Source organism: Ambystoma mexicanum, chromosome 1p (genome assembly GCF_040938575.1).
Source record: "Ambystoma mexicanum isolate Mex_15411 chromosome 1p, UKY_AmexF1_1, whole genome shotgun sequence".
NCBI lineage: Eukaryota > Metazoa > Chordata > Amphibia > Caudata > Ambystomatidae > Ambystoma > Ambystoma mexicanum.
Genome location: NC_090921.1, coordinates 1,264,942,621 through 1,264,960,677, shown reverse-complemented (window position 1 = coordinate 1,264,960,677; position 18,057 = coordinate 1,264,942,621). Strand labels below are relative to the sequence as shown.

The window sequence follows — 18,057 nt, the reverse complement described above, 5'->3', positions numbered from 1 at the left end:
ATAGCCCGTGGAAGTGTGTTCAGAGTTATTATAAGCATACTCTGTGATCCAAAGGCCATCCACCCAAGAGCAATCTATCTGGTGGAGAAGACATCGAAGGTATTGTTCAAGAGTCTGATTGGTTCTTTCTGTTTGACCGTCAGTCTGTGGGTGGTGACTGGTAGATATCTGCACTTTAATTTTAGCCAACTCACAACATTTTCTCCAGAATTGGGATACAAATTGGCTTCCCCTATCAGAGATCATAGTAGATGGAAATCCATGAAGATGTACAATTTGTTCCAGGAATACCCTTGGTAAGACTGAGGAAGTAGGAAGCCCTTTAAGGGCAATGAAATGCGCCACCTTGAAAAATACGTCCACCATGAAAAGAATTGTGTTATACTCCAAGCAAGGAGTCCTGCTGGTTTCTGCTTTAAGCTTTTATTCTGAGCACAAATACCACAAGTTTGAATGTGATCTACGATGTCCTTGCGCTATGTTGGCCACCAGAAATGCCTCTTGATTTTGGCCGTGGTCTTACCGATTCCAGGGTGGCCTTCCAATGTGGCTCCATGGTAATCTGCCATAACTTTCTTTTGTAACTCCTGATGGGGTAGGTAAAGCTGACTCGTGAAATCAGGTAGACCTTCTTGAAGACAAAACTTAGGTCCTCTTGACTCCCAAACCTCTAATTCTGAACTGGTCATGTTAAGTAGAATTTATGCCTTCAATTCTTCTTCTGAGGATCCAGTGACTCCCAGCACCTTCTCTTCTGGAAATATGTTTAGAGGTTCTGCTGCTCCTTGACAAAGCATCCGCTTGGCCATTGCGTAACCCTGGGCGATAAGTGATGACAAAATCATATTTGATGAAAAATAACGCCCAACAGAGTTGTCGGGATGACTGAGCTTTGGCGTTGCGCAAATAGTGCAGGCTTCAGTGATCTGTGAAAACTGTAACAGTATGCCGGTCTCCTAACAAATGGTGTCTCCATTCTTTGAACGCTTGTTTGTTTGCTAGTAATTCCTTGTCTGTGATGTTGTAGCTTAATTCGCCTGTTGAGAACTTCTTTGACCAGAAGGCCACTGGATGCAGTTGTCCGGTTTCGGTATCTTTCTGGGATAGTACTTCTTCCATTACTGCACTGGACGCATCAGTTTCCACTACAAATGGTAGCTCGGGTTGCGGGTGTCTCAAAATGGGAGCAATGGTAAATTTCTTCTTTAATGTCTGGAAAGCCTCTTCTGCTTCCTTGGTCCAGGAGAATGTCTTGTGCTTTTGCAGCAACAAAGTTATTGGGTGGACCAGTTGTGAAAATCCTGCAACAAAGCGTCTGTAGAAATGTGCAAATCCTAAAAAACTTTGGACTCCTTTCACTGACGTAGGGGAATGCCAACTTAGAACTGTGTCAACTTTTCGGTTATCCATTTGGATTCCCATAGGCTACAAGATGAATCCCAGAAACTCCTCAGAGGTCGCATGACAGGAGCATTTTTCTAGTTTAACAAAGAGCTTGTGTTGTCGCACTTTCTGGAGTACTGCTATTACATGGGTTATGTGTTCTTGGAACAAGTTCGAGTAAATGAAAATGTCGTCAAGGTACGCTACGGTGCAGACATCAAGCTTTTCAAATAGAACATTGTTCATAAAATTCTGGAAGGCTGCTGGGGCATTGCAAAAACCAAAGGGCATGACTTGGTATTCGTACAATCCATATTTTGTGTGGAAAGCAGTCTTCCATTCATCTCCTTCTTTGATTCTCACAAAGTGGTAAGCTCCTCTAAGGTCTAGTTTAGTTAAAATCTTGGCATCCTTAACTTGATCCTTTAGCACTGGAATGAGCGGAAGGGGTTACCGGTTCTTGACTGTGATCTGGTTGAGGGCACGGTAGTCTATACAAGTACAAAGGTCCCCTTCTTTCTTGGGCACGAAAAACAGAGGAGATGCCATGGGGGACTTAGAGGGCCGAATGAACCCATTGGCCAGGTAATTATCTAAATAGGTCTTCAAATTAATATTTTATTGTTCAGTTAGGGTATAAATTCTGCTGCATGGGGTTTTTGAGGCAGGGATCGAATCGATTTGGCAATCATATGGCCGATGAGGTGGCAGCATGTTAGCCTGTTCTTCTTCGAATACTTCTTGAAAGACTGGATACTACGGTGGAAGGGTTCCTAACAACCCTAAGGTAGGTTTATCACATGGAATCTCTGCAAACTCTTTCTTCAAGGTTCTGCCTTGAACGTAGCAACAAGTCCTGCATTCCTCGGTAAAAAGTATGGTTTTGGCACACCAATCAATCTGTGGATTATGTTTCTCTAGCCATGGAATTCCTAAAATCACTTTAAACTGTGGAGCACTAATTAGGTCAAACAATATTTTTTCCTCCAAAAAAGGTAGCAGGCGCTCCTCTCCAGAAAGAACATTTTTGATATTTTTTCATGATGTCCTTACTGGCAAAGCAAGGTGCAAACTTCAGTACACTTCGTCACTGGTCTGGATACTAGTTGAGTTCCATCTACTGCAGTGACATTTTCTACCACAGCCTTTGGATGTATACCAATACCCATCTTGCCTGCTAGTTCGTAATCCATGTAGTTTCCAATCGCACCACTGTCCACATATGCTTCCAAAGCATACATCTTGGAAGGTTGAAGGTCACTACTTAGGATGACTGGAACAACGAAATGAGAGATCTGAATGGCCTTCTTTTGGCTTGACAAGTCGACCTCTACACTTGCCGGGCGTTGGAGTTTTCCGGCTGTTTATTTTCTGTGATTTTGCTGTCCACCTTGTCTACTTGCTCCAACTGGTTTCTATGGTGGTTTCACTGGACAGTTTCACAATTGATTACCCGCTGAACCACAATAGAGACATAAGTTCTGCTGTCTTCTCTTGTCTCGTTCTTCCTTAGATATGGGCCCTTGAACACCTCCTAACTGCATGGGCTTGTGATGACTTTCAGTCATTGGACGAGTTCCGGAGTCTTTTGAACGAACATAAAATGATTTAACCTCTGATCTGTCCTGATCAGAGCGCGGTGCTGCAATGAGTGATCCAGCTGTATGTTCAGGTCTATGAATTCAGCACAACCTGTAGGAGGATTCACTACTTGCGCTAAAATATCCTTCAGTTCTCCTCTTAATCTTCGATGAAAGAGTGTGGTTCTCTTCTCCCCAGGCCAATTGGTTTCTGCTACTAATAGATTAAAAGAGGCTATATAAGCTAACAATTCTTGGTTACCTTAGCGTAAAGAGAGCAGCTCGTTATCTAAGGCCTGACCCTGAGCAGGATGAGCAAAAAGTTTCTCTAACTCCTACCGAAAACCAGGAAAATTCTTCAGTAATGGATCATCTCAATTCACTAAAGGTATGGACCAGTCTGCAGCATGTCGCCCCAAATATGACAACACAAATGCCACCTTAGCCTGATCTGAAGGAAAGACCCCAGGTCTACATAGAAAGTGTAAATTACATTGGTTCAGAAAAACTGCAAAACGCTGTGGGCCCCTGTAAATCTCTCTGGGGCTGCTAGGGGAATATTCCCAGGTAAAACTACTTGTAGAGGAGGACTGGGAGCAGAAATATGACCCTGTGAAAACCCACTAGGAAGTGGTGCTTGTCCTGCTTGTCCTGCTTGGGGCTGTAGCAATTGGCGACCCAATTCCTCAGTACGCTCTCTGTTAACCAACTCTCTCCTAGGAGAGTTGGTTTCAGACCTAGCTGCATGGACATGCCCTTAACTCTCCCAAAAGCTAGGATAAATGATCAATTCCTGTGTCCTCCATTACGCTGAGGTGGAGTATTTTAAGTACTGGCTTCACGCTCTGTAACACTTACCTGGGACTCTGCGGGAGCATAATGCCTTCTCAGCCAGAGGATCTGTTATTTGGGCACCTTTTGGAGTCTTTTTTTCGTGAAAACGACAATAATCACTATAGAACGACTGTAATTTCTATTTTGCTGGGAAAAAAACTGTATAGCAGGGCTCCTTTGATAATCCATTTATTTTTCAGGTTCCTGGTTCTCAGAAAAGGTTAAATGCTGTGGAATGGCTGCGACTATACTCAGTTTGAGGAAACATTTAACAAACGTAAGTTCGTCTTAACTGAGCAATTGCAGCCTTCAGAGATGAGCGCGGTAATAACTAAGCGTAGAAAACTTGCTGGAACTTCAGATAAGCAACGTATGTAAAGCTTCTTCTTTCTTATTTCTATAAGTTCATTCATTAATGAAAAATACCTTTTCTTTGCAGGTTTTCGGAAAGCTGTAGATGAAATACCTTCGGACGATGCAGAGCCTGCTGAGTAAACTTCTGAATGAAGGCACTGCGACCGCAAGCGAAGACTGCTGTGAAGAAGATACTGCGGCTGTGAAGGAACTTCTAGCAGAAGATGTGGAGACGACGAAATAAACAGCTGACTGAAGAAACGCTTCGGAAATACTTCGGTTTGGTAAGTCTTTTAAAAAACAATGGAATTTTGTTAATTTTCTGTGGAAACTAATGTCTGTGAACTTTCTTTTCTTTGACAGGTTCTGTCAGGAGATCGCCGGTAGCGTTACCCGCTGTCAGCGGAGAAGACGCAAAGCGAGCGCTGCAGCGGAGGTGGGTCTTAAGTAGCTCCCTCTGCAATAGGTATAGTATGTGCTGTAAGTTAACAATGGACTTGGCAGCGGCCATATTGTGTGTATGAAAACCAATGTAAGCGCTGTCTGAGCCTGTGAGTGCAATGCTATGAATAAGACAAATGCCATTTGTGCCAGGTTTGTAGCCACTGTTGACCCACTGACTGATCTGAAGTTCCTTGCTTCCCTGGTATGGCTGAATCGGAACTGTGCTCCTTTACTGGGATCATGACATGTGTGGGGCAGAGCTCAGGAGGGGGGATTATGGCCACGTACGGTACCCCGCGTAAAAATAGAAGGACATACATTTTCAATTTAGATGCTTTTTTGCAAAAGTGCTCTGGTCCCGTCCCCAAGGACGGAACGTACCACAAGTATGCAGGAAAGGGGACGGGACGTAGGAGTATAGCCCACTTGAAAGTCTCCACAAAATGTTTGATGTCTTGTTAAAAAGTGACAAAGTGAACAAACTCTTAAATGTGCAATGATCAAGATTAGTCCTGTTGAAAGGGGAAGTTAAAAGGGTGATTGCTTAAAGAGAAAGATTTCTTGAACTTTTCTGATTGTGTTGTGGAACTACCAAGACCAAGAGACACTGGGGCAAATACCATAAGGGAGAGATAAAGTAAAATTCGAAGTAGTCCTGCGGAGGTCTATGGAAAAAGCTTTGCACATTTGAAAGTCTTTGACATCAGTGAAAGGTCCGATCCCTAACAAGGTAAACCTGAAATATGAGATTAGTTAGGGGAAGGGAACTCCTAACAAACGTGAATAAAGCTTGGGGAAGGTATACCCTGAAAGTGCTGTGATTGCGATGTCCGAGCCCAGCTGAGGGAGATTTGCGTTGAACCGGGTACTTTTTGTTGACAGATCCGAGCTCGACAGAGGGAGACCTACGTGAACTATTGATACCTTGAGTGGTCCGAGCCCGAAAGAGGGAGACCTACTTGAACTTTTTGTTGTACTGTGAAAGAACCATTGGTGAACTGAAAATAAGTTAATTTAACGTGGAAGACCAAGCCGGCCTCAACCCACGATTTGAACTGCCTCTTTTAGATAACCTCAGCCAGAGTGAGTCATCGTGTCTACGGGGGCTGTCTTACTCTGTGATGTCCAACATGGGGAGTAGAGCTGACTCAGCCACCTTGATCCTTTATGATATAAAACTGACTTTCCTTTGCATACACATTCCCCTTTACACAATTTTTGTATAAGAGGGCAGGCATTCGTTTTATTTTAGTATAGGCCATTTTGATTTGACATAGACTGACTAAGGCTGTGTTTCCATTATTATTTGATGATATAGACTACTCCCATCATAGCTATAGAGCAAAGTAGGAATGTTTTCCAACCCCAGTAATTTAATAAAGGTTTGAAACGTGTAGCTCTTGTGTCAGTGTCATACTTATGATACCACACTTCCCTTGCATAGGCAACTGGAATAACGTAACCAGCAATTACGAATTGATTATAAAGAGGATCTAATTTCTTCAGTCTGGAACCTATTCCAATAATAAGCAGGTCAGTTTTTTAATCTTTATGCGCTAAATCATTCAGTGCTATCCAAGACTGTATGGATGCATTGATTTTATTGATAGTACTGGAATCCTGTATTTAGTCCCCTCAGAGCTCAAATATAATCTGTGTGTTGTCTGCACTGTTGGTGTAGCACACTCCCAACCAATCCAGAATATCACACAAAGATTGTGTGTAAATATTGAACAATAAAGGGGACAAACATGCTCCCTGAATGACACCACATGTAAGAGACATAGGCGCGCCTTGGCAATCCTCATTGGCCACTATAGCAAACCGTGGTCCCAAGAAGGATGTAATCCATAGTGCAGCCTCATTGGAACATCTTCGAATTTTGGTCAACCTTTCGACCACTAGAACATGGTCTACCAGGTCAAAGGCAGCAGATAAGCCTTAGAGCATCAACAGTACCATATAGCCTTTGTCAAGAAAATTGGCAATATTTGATTTTAAATCCAATCAGGCAGCCTCCGTTTCATGTTTCATGTGGAACCCAGATTGTCTTGCTCCAAGCACCTTATGTGATTCAATAAAATCATAAAATTGGCAATCGCAAGTTTGTTATAGGCCTCTAATTTGCTGGAACAGCAGGGTCCAAATGATATTTTTTAAGAAGTGGCATAATCCACACCTCCTTGAGGCATTCAGGAACTCGAGCTTCAGCAAAGGAAAGATTGATGATTTTAGTAATTCACAGTAGTAAAGAATCAACAGAGTCTTTGAGAAAATAAGCAGGGCAGACATCTCCCTGACAGTTGGTGGATTTTCAAGTTTTCTATTATGTTATAGACCTCACTCTCAGTTAGTTCCTTAAAGGAGAACTGGGGCTGTGCCTCAGTAGGTACTCCTGGATGTAACAATGATGCAATTACCATGTGGGATTTCTCTAGCAACAATAAACAGTTCTTGATGGATTCTTGATGACAACATTTTTCTAGTGAAATCATCCTGAATCGATTGACAACAGTTGTTTTCCACTTCTATGATGGAATTATTATATGATTTTCCTTCTAATTCATGGAGGATAGAAAATAATTTCCCCAGAGTTACATTTCGCCACAGAGATTCTCTCATTAAAGTTAGCTTACTTGGCTTTAACAATAGCATTATTATATTCTTTCACAGCTGTTTTTTAAGCCGTTAATGTGGCAATGCAAGGATTGTTCCTCCATCTACGCTCCAGAGTACGCTTCACTTTGCTGGCCAGTATAGCTACATCATTGAAACAGGTGTTCCGCTTCAAAGTAGCAAAAGCATCAGTAGTGGCATTTTTACGATTCCTGATCTTTTTTAGTTTCCTGGACACGGGGCTAGAAGACAATATCGATGTTGGAAGGAAAAGATTAAAAGTGATACAGCGATGATCTGACCATGGACATTTTGACATATCTATATATGAAATTCTAATTCTAACGTCCATTCATTGCAGGAAGTTCTTTTGCAGGTTTTTTTGCCGCAATATTATTTTTTTAAAACCCATCGAATTTTTTAAGGGGAGTTAGTAAATTATATATATGGGGTGTGGGTGTTTGGGAATAAATACAAATTAAAGAAAATGGGGGTTTAGGGGAACCCCCCACAAAAATAATGTAAAGAAAATTAGATGGGTTTTTTGTAAAAATAATCGCAGTAAAAAACCCTGCGAAAAAACATCCCGCAATGAAATGACATGGAACCGTGCCTGGGAGATCAGTAGGGAGATTGCTTGACATAAGGCTTATTAGCCCTAGTTTATTTCAATGTTTGTATATTGTATATACTTAAAGTGAATTCTCTTATTTTTTCTGTATATATGAAATGTAAATTCTTCTTTTTCTATTAGGAAGATTGTTCTTATTTGCACTGAGTAGGCTGCCTGCTACTTTTCTGCTGACTGCCTTTTCTTTTATCTTTTTCTTCTTTGTAAATATGTCTAATGAAGTCGAAAGTCTAACCATTATTTCAACATAATTGAAATGTTTTTTTTATGAATTATTTTATGCTTGTTTTACTTGTAAAATGATAGATTGTTTGCTTACTAAATTGAAAAGGTTTGATTAAACCAATTGCAATAAAAAAAATTGTTCCTGGTCAGCACCCAATCAAGGATGTTACTCTCTGTATGAGTGGACTCTTAATATGTTGAAGAAAGCCTGTTGCTTCAAAAGAACTAATAAGAGATATAGCATCAGCATCCACGCTATTTACCCATCAATTAAAATCCCCAAGCTAAACTAACTGAGAAGCGGAATCATTTAACGCTGCTACCAGTTGTTCCTCGAAAACTGGGGGTTTACCCGGGGTCTGTACAATATAAAAATGCACAAAGAGGTAGTTGCATTAATATTCAATAGTACCGATAAAAACGTACACCAGTCAAGCTCTGACATATTCCTACTGTGTTTTTCGGATCTTCTTGGAAAAAAAGTGCAATCCTCCCTCCCCACTTGAACCATTGTGGTTGGCTGTTAATAAATGATACACCTCATGGGTGGAAAGAAGAGAGGCATGGGTAGAAGAATCCTGGAGCCACGTTTCCATAACTGCAAACACATCCACTTGCGATTTCATCAAGTAATGAGCTATTCAATGGTTTGCCTTTCTCCCGCAGATTCCTCATCTGATAGATATCCCACCCAGCTTTGCTGTATTTGGACAGGTGGTGTAGTGGGCCTCGACTCGATTGCCGATCCGTCTTGCTCGGTGCTCGATCTTCAGCTCCAGACTTGAAGTCAGTCATTGTACGTATACTCTGTTACTATGCCCCACGCCTCAGTTAGTTTTTTTTCTGCGCACTTGACACGCTGCTTTAGGAACATGGTTGACTCTTTGACTCTATAATCAACGTTTTCGTCAGAAAATCTTTTTTCTTCGATGTGAGATTTTCATCGACCGGGTTTCGGGATTCAAGCAGTGTATCGACTGTCACACCAGAATGTCTGTTACCGACCCTCACGAGTTGTGCCTCTGGTGCCTCGGCACGGGTCATGACGCTGAGGAATGTGCGTTGTGCACCAAATTGCAACTGAAATCATTGTGCAATCGGGCTGCAAAGCTCACTCTAAGCCGACCGCCTTCTAAATCTGTAGCGCGAACGACGGTCTGGTCCTCGGAAGATGAGGCCGAGGAGTTTTCCCCGAAAAAGAACATTGGCGAAAGAATAAACGGTCCCATTCGAGGAGCCACTTTTCCTCGTTCCACAAGAAGAAGCACCACCACCATCGTCAGGACTCTGATTTGGCGATGGAAGGAAGTAAGCCATCGGCTGGGCCTACCACTCGACAGGAGTGGAAAGATTTAAAAACCTCCATGCTAGACATGTTTAGAAAACATGCTGCTGCAAGTGCGGTTGACCCCCCCCCCAAGCAGCAGGCCTCAGAGCCAAGAGCGGGGCTCAGTGTTACCGACCCCTCACAAGCCCCAGTGCAGATGCCATCAACATCAGGAAAAACGTCAAGCTAGATGCCGAAGGATTCGTTGAGGCTCTCGTTGATGGGTCCTTCCGACACATTTCAAGGTGCTAGCATTCACGGCATCACAGCCTACATCGATGTCGACAGCCACACTATCGGCATCGACACTCGGCGAGAAATCTCTCGCTCCTCTCTCACGCTCTGATTTTTTTGCCACTATGTCGACCATTTTCGCTGCCGATGACGCAGATGACCACGGAGATGTTGTCCCCATTTTCACGGGAATAGGTGGCATCGACTATTTCGATGACCAGGCTCAACATCCAGAACTAGCACAGGGTCTTCACGAGGTCAGCAGTATGGATACATCACCAAACCTGGAGTTCCAGCAAAGCCAGCCCTATACACATAACCGTGCCAAGTTCAGGGCATTGGTGGAAAGGGTCATTGACATGTTGGGTTTGAAATCTTCAGCAGTGCCAGTACCAGGGAATGACCTGACAGATCCCCCAACCCCCACTGCACATCCCGAGTGTGTGCCACAGGGCTGTGCGTCTTTCTCTCTTCCCTCAGGCTGTTCCCTCCCTCCTACCTCCTTCGCACCCTCTGTGGTACTTGCTGTTTCTCCCATCTTCTCTAACTGCTACTCTATCTCCTATCCTATCCCTGTCACTAAATCTTGTAGGAATAAGTTCAAAAGGGACATCCTGGTCTCCAACCCACGCCTCCCTATCACTGATACTTACACCAGCACTTCCTCCAGACAGACCCTTACCGACATCCTCTTTGTTGTTTCCTCTCCAGGCCTATGGACCCCCCACATCATCTCTGTTCCCTCCCCTTTGTCCTCCTCTCCCATTAATGGTGGCACTCAGTAGGAGGTCCACCTGGCACCTTTCCACCCCTCCGAGATCATCATTAATGTCTGTCTGAACTGCACCGTCTTGGTCCAAGAGCCTCAGTCCAATCGCCTCCTTTTCGCATCTTATCAAATTCCTTCCTTCTCCTGCTACTCCTACCTACACCCCTCTGGCTCCTCCACCACCTTCCTCATCCTCACCTCTCTGGTACCCTCCTCATCTTCTCTGGCCACTCTGCCACCTTCTTCCTCCTCTGCCCACGCTCGGGCCCCTCTACCACCTCTGCATGTGGCAATCTGCTCCACCTCACTACTCTCAACTCTCGCTCTGCTGTGAAACACTCCTCTGACATCTGCCGACTCCTCGAGGACCTTGATCTGGGTGTCCTCGCTCTCACAGAGACATGGTTCACAGCCAGCTCTGTCACGAGTTTTGACACTCTCCTTCCTCCTTCCACCGATGATTATAAGATCCTCTTCAAACCCAGAACCAACCATCCAGGAGGTGAAGTAGGTCTGATCTTTCTGGTGTGGACCCCTGCCTCTGCCATTCCTATGCAGGCCTACTCCTCCTTTGAATGCCTGGTCTGCAGGCTCTCTATCTCTCCTGGCCTCTCTCTTACTGTGGCCACCATTTACAGGCCACTGGACCAGGTCTCCTCTTCTCTCCTTTCTTCTACCTCTCAATGTCTCCTCCTTGGAGACCTCAACATCCATCTGGATGCTTCTTACCCCTCCTCAGGGCTCTTTCGCAATCTCTGCGTCCCTCTCTCTCTTTCTATTCTACCCTATAGCCTGAAACACTCTGCCGGGCACACCCTGATATTCTCTTCTCTTCTGACATCCCCCTCTCAAACCCTCTCATCATTCCTCTCTCTTCGACTGACCACTTTCTTCTCTCTTCCCACCTGACGCTCTCTGTCCCCCAGCACTGTCACCCACCTTCTCGGCCATCTGGCCCATGAAGTGTGTGTCAGTGGAGGCATTCATTGGTACTTTCTTGCCTCCTCCTACAACTGCGGCTGACTCACACTCTGACACAGACGGTATGTAGTAATAAAATTGCAGTAAAAATGTCACCTTTACAAAAATCACGCCAAAAATGCTGTGGTTTGACCCGGTAAAGGTGTACCCCATAATACCATTTAAGGGGAGCGGGGGTGTCTGCAAGCCTACAGTCCCCTGCCTCCTGCACTTACTTAGACCCGGCCACCCCGGCGGCACTTGTTTGAGCTTTGCTTTGCACTGTCTTTCTCCCTCCCCCTTGCACATCTCCTACCCCCCTCCCCCTAAACTTGGACGATCTGAATGACACAAGGCCTGTTCCCCTCTGTCTTCCCCTTCCTAGTCTTGTCGTGCCTAGAGATTCTTGTGTACAGGCGCGCTATAAATTACTTATCAAATTATATCATATCATATATTGGATGAAGGTCCAGTAACAGAACGCAACATGCCTTTGAATCCGGCAATTGCCGATCCTGTGACCTCTATGTGGCAGCATCCCTGCTCCATTCCCACAGTCAGCTCCACCATAACTGGGAAGTATAGGCTGGCAAGAGGGGACCCTTCATCCCTCTCCTCTCAACCTTCCCTGGCAGGGCTTGTCAATCAAGCTGCTACAGTCTCATCCAGATCAGCTTCTTCCACTTCCAATCTGCCGCCTATGTTTCTCAAGGCTAGTGGTTTTGCCAAATACCCGTTCCGTCTCTGGATGGCAGTAGAGAATGCTGCACAGTACATCCCTGAGGGGGAGATGCGCGAGGGCTTCTTACAGCAGGTGGAGGATGGGAAAGTGGTGGTCTGGCAGTCGCTGCGAACGGGCCTGGATGTCGCTGACTGCGTGGGCCGTTCAATGGCATTGGCTATACGGCTGAGGAGGCAGGCCTATTTGAGGTCTTCAGGCCTTTCACCTAATGTCCGAAACAATTGAATGGACATGTCCTTCGAGAGCGAATTCCTGTTCGGACAGAAAGCTGATGAATCCTTAGAGAAATTTAAGGAATCAAAAACTGCTGCAAGATCATTAAGCCTGGCTGCGCAGCCAGCCCAAACTGCCTTCAGCTTCGCCTCCAGGGCCAAAGGCTACAGGCGATATGCACCTTATGTCAGAACAGCGCGGCACCCACCGGGCAGGCAGGGGCAGAAGAATTTCTCCCTTCCGGGAAGGGGCAGGGGGCCTTCTAAGGGCCAACAAGCAGTGACAGCGGCTGGGGCGACCCAGCCTCTGAAGCTGCCTTGATTTACCATCCCACAACTTACCGGTTGGACAGTTGGCAGAGTGACAGGAGATCACTTCCGATGCCTGGGCCCTATGGCTCGTTCGGTGGCTTTACTGTCTGTGCTTCTTGAGAAAACCACTGGACAGACCCTTATTTCCTCCGATCCAAGCGGGACAGGATCTCCAGGAAGAACTAAGAGCCCTGTTTTTGAATGGCGCCGTGGAAGAGGTACCGCCCGAGGAGAGTGGATTGGGTTGGTATTCCAGGTACTACCTGGTGCCCAAGAGGGGAGGAAGTCTCCAACCCATTCTGGGCCTCTGGGCCTTGAACAAGTTCCTGAGGAAAGACAAGTTCAGGATGGTGACGTTGAGAGAAATTCTCCATGCTCTCGAACTTCAGGACTGGCTGGTGTCAATAGGTCTGCAGGATACTTATTTCCATGTGCCGATTCATCTAAAGCACAGGAAGTTCCTGAGGTTTCTCATAGGGGACAAGCACTGCCAGTACAAGGAGCTTCACTTTGGGCTGACCTCTGCTCCAAGGGTCTTCACAAAGGTCATGGCGGTAGTCACCTCAGGAGAGCTGGAGTCCACGTATTCCCATAGCTGGACAATTGGTTGATCTGAGGCAAGTCGGCGGGGCAGGTTTTGTCTCATCAGGAGGACACCTGCCTGCTACTGCACAGGCTGGGCTTCTCCCTCAACTTCAAGATGTACCACGTGAAACCAGTTCAAAGGCCCCAGTTCATCTGAGCAGTCCTAGATACCCAAGTAGTGAAGGCTTTCCCTCCCGAGGAGAGAGTCAACAGCTTGGCACAGATGGTCAACTTGTTCCGGAACCACCCCACAATATCAGCGGCTTCCTTCCTCCACCTCTTAGGTCTCATGGCCTCCGGTATTTTTCTAGTACCAGAGGCCAGACTGCGCATGAAATCCATACAGTGGCTCCTAACGGATCAATGGTCACAGTACCTCATGGCCCTTTCGGATCCCCTCGACGTGTCCAGCCAAGTGGTCAACGACCTCGACTGGTGGGCAGAGCGCAGCAATCGCATTGCAGGAGAACCCTTCTGGCCTCCTTGGCATCAGGCCCAAGTGGTCACGGATGCGTCTCTGAAGGGTTGGGGTGCTCACTGTGAGGACTTGCAGGTGAACGGCTTTTGGTCAGCAATGGAAGCCAGGTGGATCATAAGTAGGCTGGAGTTGTGAGCCATCAGGTTAGTCCTGAAGGTGTTTGCTCCGTCTCTGAAGGGGAAGCATGCCCTGATTCTGATGAACAACATGGTGGCCAGGCAGTACCTGAACAAGCAATCTGGGGTGCACTCCCACCCCCTCTGCAGAGAGGTGCTGCAGCTGTGGTTCTGATTGTTGGAGAACCGGATCTCAGGCTCGCCAGTTCATCTGGTGGGACAGAGAACAGTTTGGCAGATGCTCTGAGCAGGCAGAGCACGGTCTCACACGAGTGGGAAGTATGCCAGTAAGTCCTAGAGGAGGTCTTCTCTCGCTGGGGTACCCCAAAGGTGGACCTGTTTGCAATGGAGTCCAACAGGAAGAGCAGACAGTTTTCCTCGGGGGAATACCCAGCGAAGGGCGTGCTAGGGGGACGCGTTTCTTGCGGATTGGAACTTTCCTCTCCATTACGCCTTCCCTCCGATTCCCACCATCCCTTGGGTTTTCAGGAGGCTTAAGAGGTTTTAAACTGCCATGATCCTGATCATCCCAAACTGGGCGAGGAGGACGTTGTACTTGGATCTCCTGGATCTTACCATTTTACCACCTCTCCGGTTGCCTCGGCTGCCGGATCTCCTAACCCAGTCGAAGGGCTTATGCGTGGCTCTTGAGAGGATGAGATATGATGACTGGGATCTCTCTGAGGAGGTGCTTGATGTGTTGTTGGCTGCATGCAGACCATCAGCAAGATCTTTGTATGTGTGCAGGTGGAGAAGATTTGAGGGGTGGTGCAGGCAGCGCAAGATTAACCCTATCTCTTTCTCCACCATTACAGTGATGGAGTTCCTTTTGTCACTGGCCTCAGCAGGTCTTCAGGTCACCAAAATCAAAGGATATTTGGCAGCATTGTCTGTGTTCAAGAGGTCCCCGGATCAAGGTTCCTATTTTACAATCCCGGTAATGGCACAATTCCTGAAGGGCCTTGTAAATAAGTTTCTGCCAACTCACTTTGTTGTCTTAGGGGCTACGTTCTTTAAAGACAGCTCTTTTAGTTGCAATAACATCTGCTAGGCGGGTTAATGAATTGAAAGCTTAATGCTGCAAACCACCTTCCCGCGTTTTTTCAGGCGAAAGTCTCTTTTAGAGTAAGACCTGCATTTCTCCCAAAGGTAATATCCAAATTCATCTGTCGCAGTCCATAGACCTCACAGACTTCTATTCGCCAGTGTGCCCTCGTAAGAAAGAGCAGCATTTCCATCAGCCAGATCCCAGGAGGACCGTAAGCTTCTACGTTGCATGGACGTCTGAATTCGGGAAAACTCACTAACTCTTGGTAGACTTCTCTTTAGCTCGTAAAGGTTTGGCAATAACGAAAAAAATATTGTCCCGTTGGATCTTGTTCTGCATAATGGAGCGTTACCAATTTGCAGGTAGGGAGCTGCTGTCAGGCATCAGAGTGCACTCGACTAGAGGGGTCGCTGTATCAACTGCCCTATTTGTCCTGCTGCAACATGGTCTTCACTTCATACCTTTACTAAACACCATAGTTTAGATGTTGACCTCAAATCTTCTCCACCTGCACACATACAAAGATCTTGCTGATGGTCTGCATGCAGCCAACAACACATCAAGCACCTCCTCAACTTCTCTTGGGCTGATGGTCCTTGGATGACCATTTTCTGTCTTTCATGCCGCATGTTTGCTAAAAAAAAAGAACTAAATCTTTTCTGACACTACTTATTGTGGCGTCTTTGGGTTTTCCCTCAGTTGGAAACTTTGCTGAGCTCAGGAAAAAAGGGGCAAACTGAGGTGGTGGGTGCGTAGTGACAGAGAATATATATGACACCTGACGTCACATCCAGAGTCGACGATCGAGCACCAAGCAAGATGGATCGACGGCCGAGTGGAGGTCCACTATGCCACCTGTCAAAATAAATTCCGAAGTAGCGAAGCTGGATGGGATATCTATCAGATGAGGACTCTGCGGGAGAAGAATCCATAGAAAGAACATTACGGTAAGTAATTTCTCTATTCCACCACGTGCAGTACTAAGGAGAGAGTATTCAAAAGAGCGACTTTTAGAAATAGAGAGTCATCTTTAGACTTAAGACCACAGGATAACCATAGATTTGGCTCAACCTGCTCAGCAATATCCACTTCAAAAAGGTGTACTTGAACCTTGGACAAGGGAGGAGAAGGCTGACTCCCAGATTCCAAACTAAAAGAACGGATCACAGGCTGTACAGTTCCCTATAGAAGACTCCAATTGCTTCAATACTACCTGCTCAACAGTAGACACAATAGAAGGTACTAAAATCTGGGATGATGGAACAGAGTGCTGTTCTGCTAGTTCCATGGTAATAAAAGAGTTCTCTGACTGTAATAATCATGGCAGAAAGTTATTTTTGCCATCTGGAGGTTTTTGCAATCTCGTGGCTGTCTTTTGTTTGTCAATATCTCTCACTATACCTGTCTGTCAGTCTCTCTCTATCCGCATTCCAGTGTCTTTAAGTATTTCTTTATATGGCTACCTTGAGACTGCTATTATTACAAGTACCTTTATTATATCATCTCTTTCTCTCAATGTATCTCTCGCTGTACACCTCAGCCTACCTATATCTCTTTCTCTCACTTCTTGTCAGTATACATTTTTTGTTGTCTCTTTTTCCATCCCTGTCTACCCACTCTCTTTTTCTTTTTCACATTTTCTGTCTCTCTCCCCTCTTTCCATTTCTTTATGTCACCCACCCCACCTCTCTCCCTATCTCTCTCTTTCTCTCTCTATCTCTGTCTATCTCTTTCTATCTCTCTTTCTTGAACCTGACTTTCTGTCTTCTGCCTCCCTCTACATTTCCCCTGACTATTTCTCTTTCTAGTTCTCATGACTCTTTCTTTCTGTGTCAACCTAGGTTATTTTCCATAGGTTTTGACTTTCTACCTTCTAAAATGTCCCTCACCCCAATGGAAGTTAATAGTAAAATGTTATTCTCCCTCTTTCCATCGCAATATCTCCCTCCTCTGTGATCTCAAATGCTGGCATACATAGTGAGGAGCATTGTGTAAATGTAAGCATGAGTATATTTTTTTGTCATTTCCACAGAGAAGACTCCGACTGTTTATCTTTGTGAAGTTCCTCCCTCTCTGGCTCACTCCCTCTCATCTTTCTTTTTATCTGACACTATTTATTTCTCTCGATCTCTTTGTTACCTTCTCTTTCTTCACTCGCTCCCCTTCACGTTGTCCTTTCTTTTTTCATCCGCGGCCTATTTGTTGTTTTATGCGCACAATAAAAAAAGACTCTTTGAGTGTGAAGGTCCACAACATTAATGATAGGTACGGAAAACAAACTGCAAACGTGCATTTCTGGAGAAAAAAATGATCATCAATTCCTTTTGTTTGGCCAAAGTAATTTTGGGTCCTTTTATTGTCCAATACCTTTGTGCTTTTGTAATTGCAGTTCTCAGTGTTGGGGAAGGAGGATTCTGGGAGGGAAATATCAAAGGTCGAATAGGCTGGTTCCCTTCTGACTATGTAGAGGAGATAGCCATAAAGCCCCAGGAAGGAAAACAAGGTAAGATGATTACATTTACATAATTGTTTTAATGTTGTGAGACAGTGAGAAATATTGCAAAGAAAAGTGTGTGAGGATTTGTTCTCCCTACAAGATGATACGTTCCTAAAAAACCTTGAAATGCGATTACACCAATGCTGACATGTTGGTGTCTGCCAGGGATTTTGGAAAGTTTTCCCCCTTAGAAACTTGAAAATGACTGTTGCTTTTATTGTTTCCTAACCTCGCATCCATCTATGGCCAGTGTTTCACTTATACTCCTGCCAGGTTGTGATGATACTAGAGGCTTAGCTTGTAAAGCGCATGGTACCCTTTAACAATGTTCACGGGGAGGCACACACAAGCGTGTTAACACCCTTAACTCTGCTCCTTCTGCTCCTTCCCTTCAGCTCCTTTTTCTGAGCTGTACGCATCTGATGTCTGGTGCGGCGCTCTTATTTTTTGTTTACCGCTTCACAGCTGTTCTCTCCCGAGCATGTCAGGTAGAACAGGATTTTTCTGTGTTTGTGGGGTGTTGTGATCATTCAATGGCAGACCATTGTGCTCTATGCCATGAGCGTTTGCCTTGCTTCACCACAGGGACACCAGCGCACTCTGTGATGCACTTTCCAGTAAGTCACTGAAGCACATCTTAGCACAGTGGTCACTTCCGTTCCTCTTTACATCTGAGGATTTTCGTGGCTTCAAAGTAGGTGAATAAATCT

At 45.3% G+C, this 18,057-nt stretch overlaps 1 protein-coding gene across 1 annotated transcript in view; it reads left to right on the top strand.

Annotated features, from left to right (window-relative positions):
- The window catches only part of SHANK1 (SH3 and multiple ankyrin repeat domains 1), a 2,604,687-nt gene that overhangs the window by 1,036,309 nt on the left and 1,550,321 nt on the right, over positions 1-18,057 (top strand). Inside the window, exon 13 of the mRNA XM_069605116.1 lies at positions 17,240-17,353. Within this exon, the coding sequence (XP_069461217.1) occupies positions 17,240-17,353 (114 nt within the window). The remainder of the gene's footprint in view (positions 1-17,239; positions 17,354-18,057) is intronic.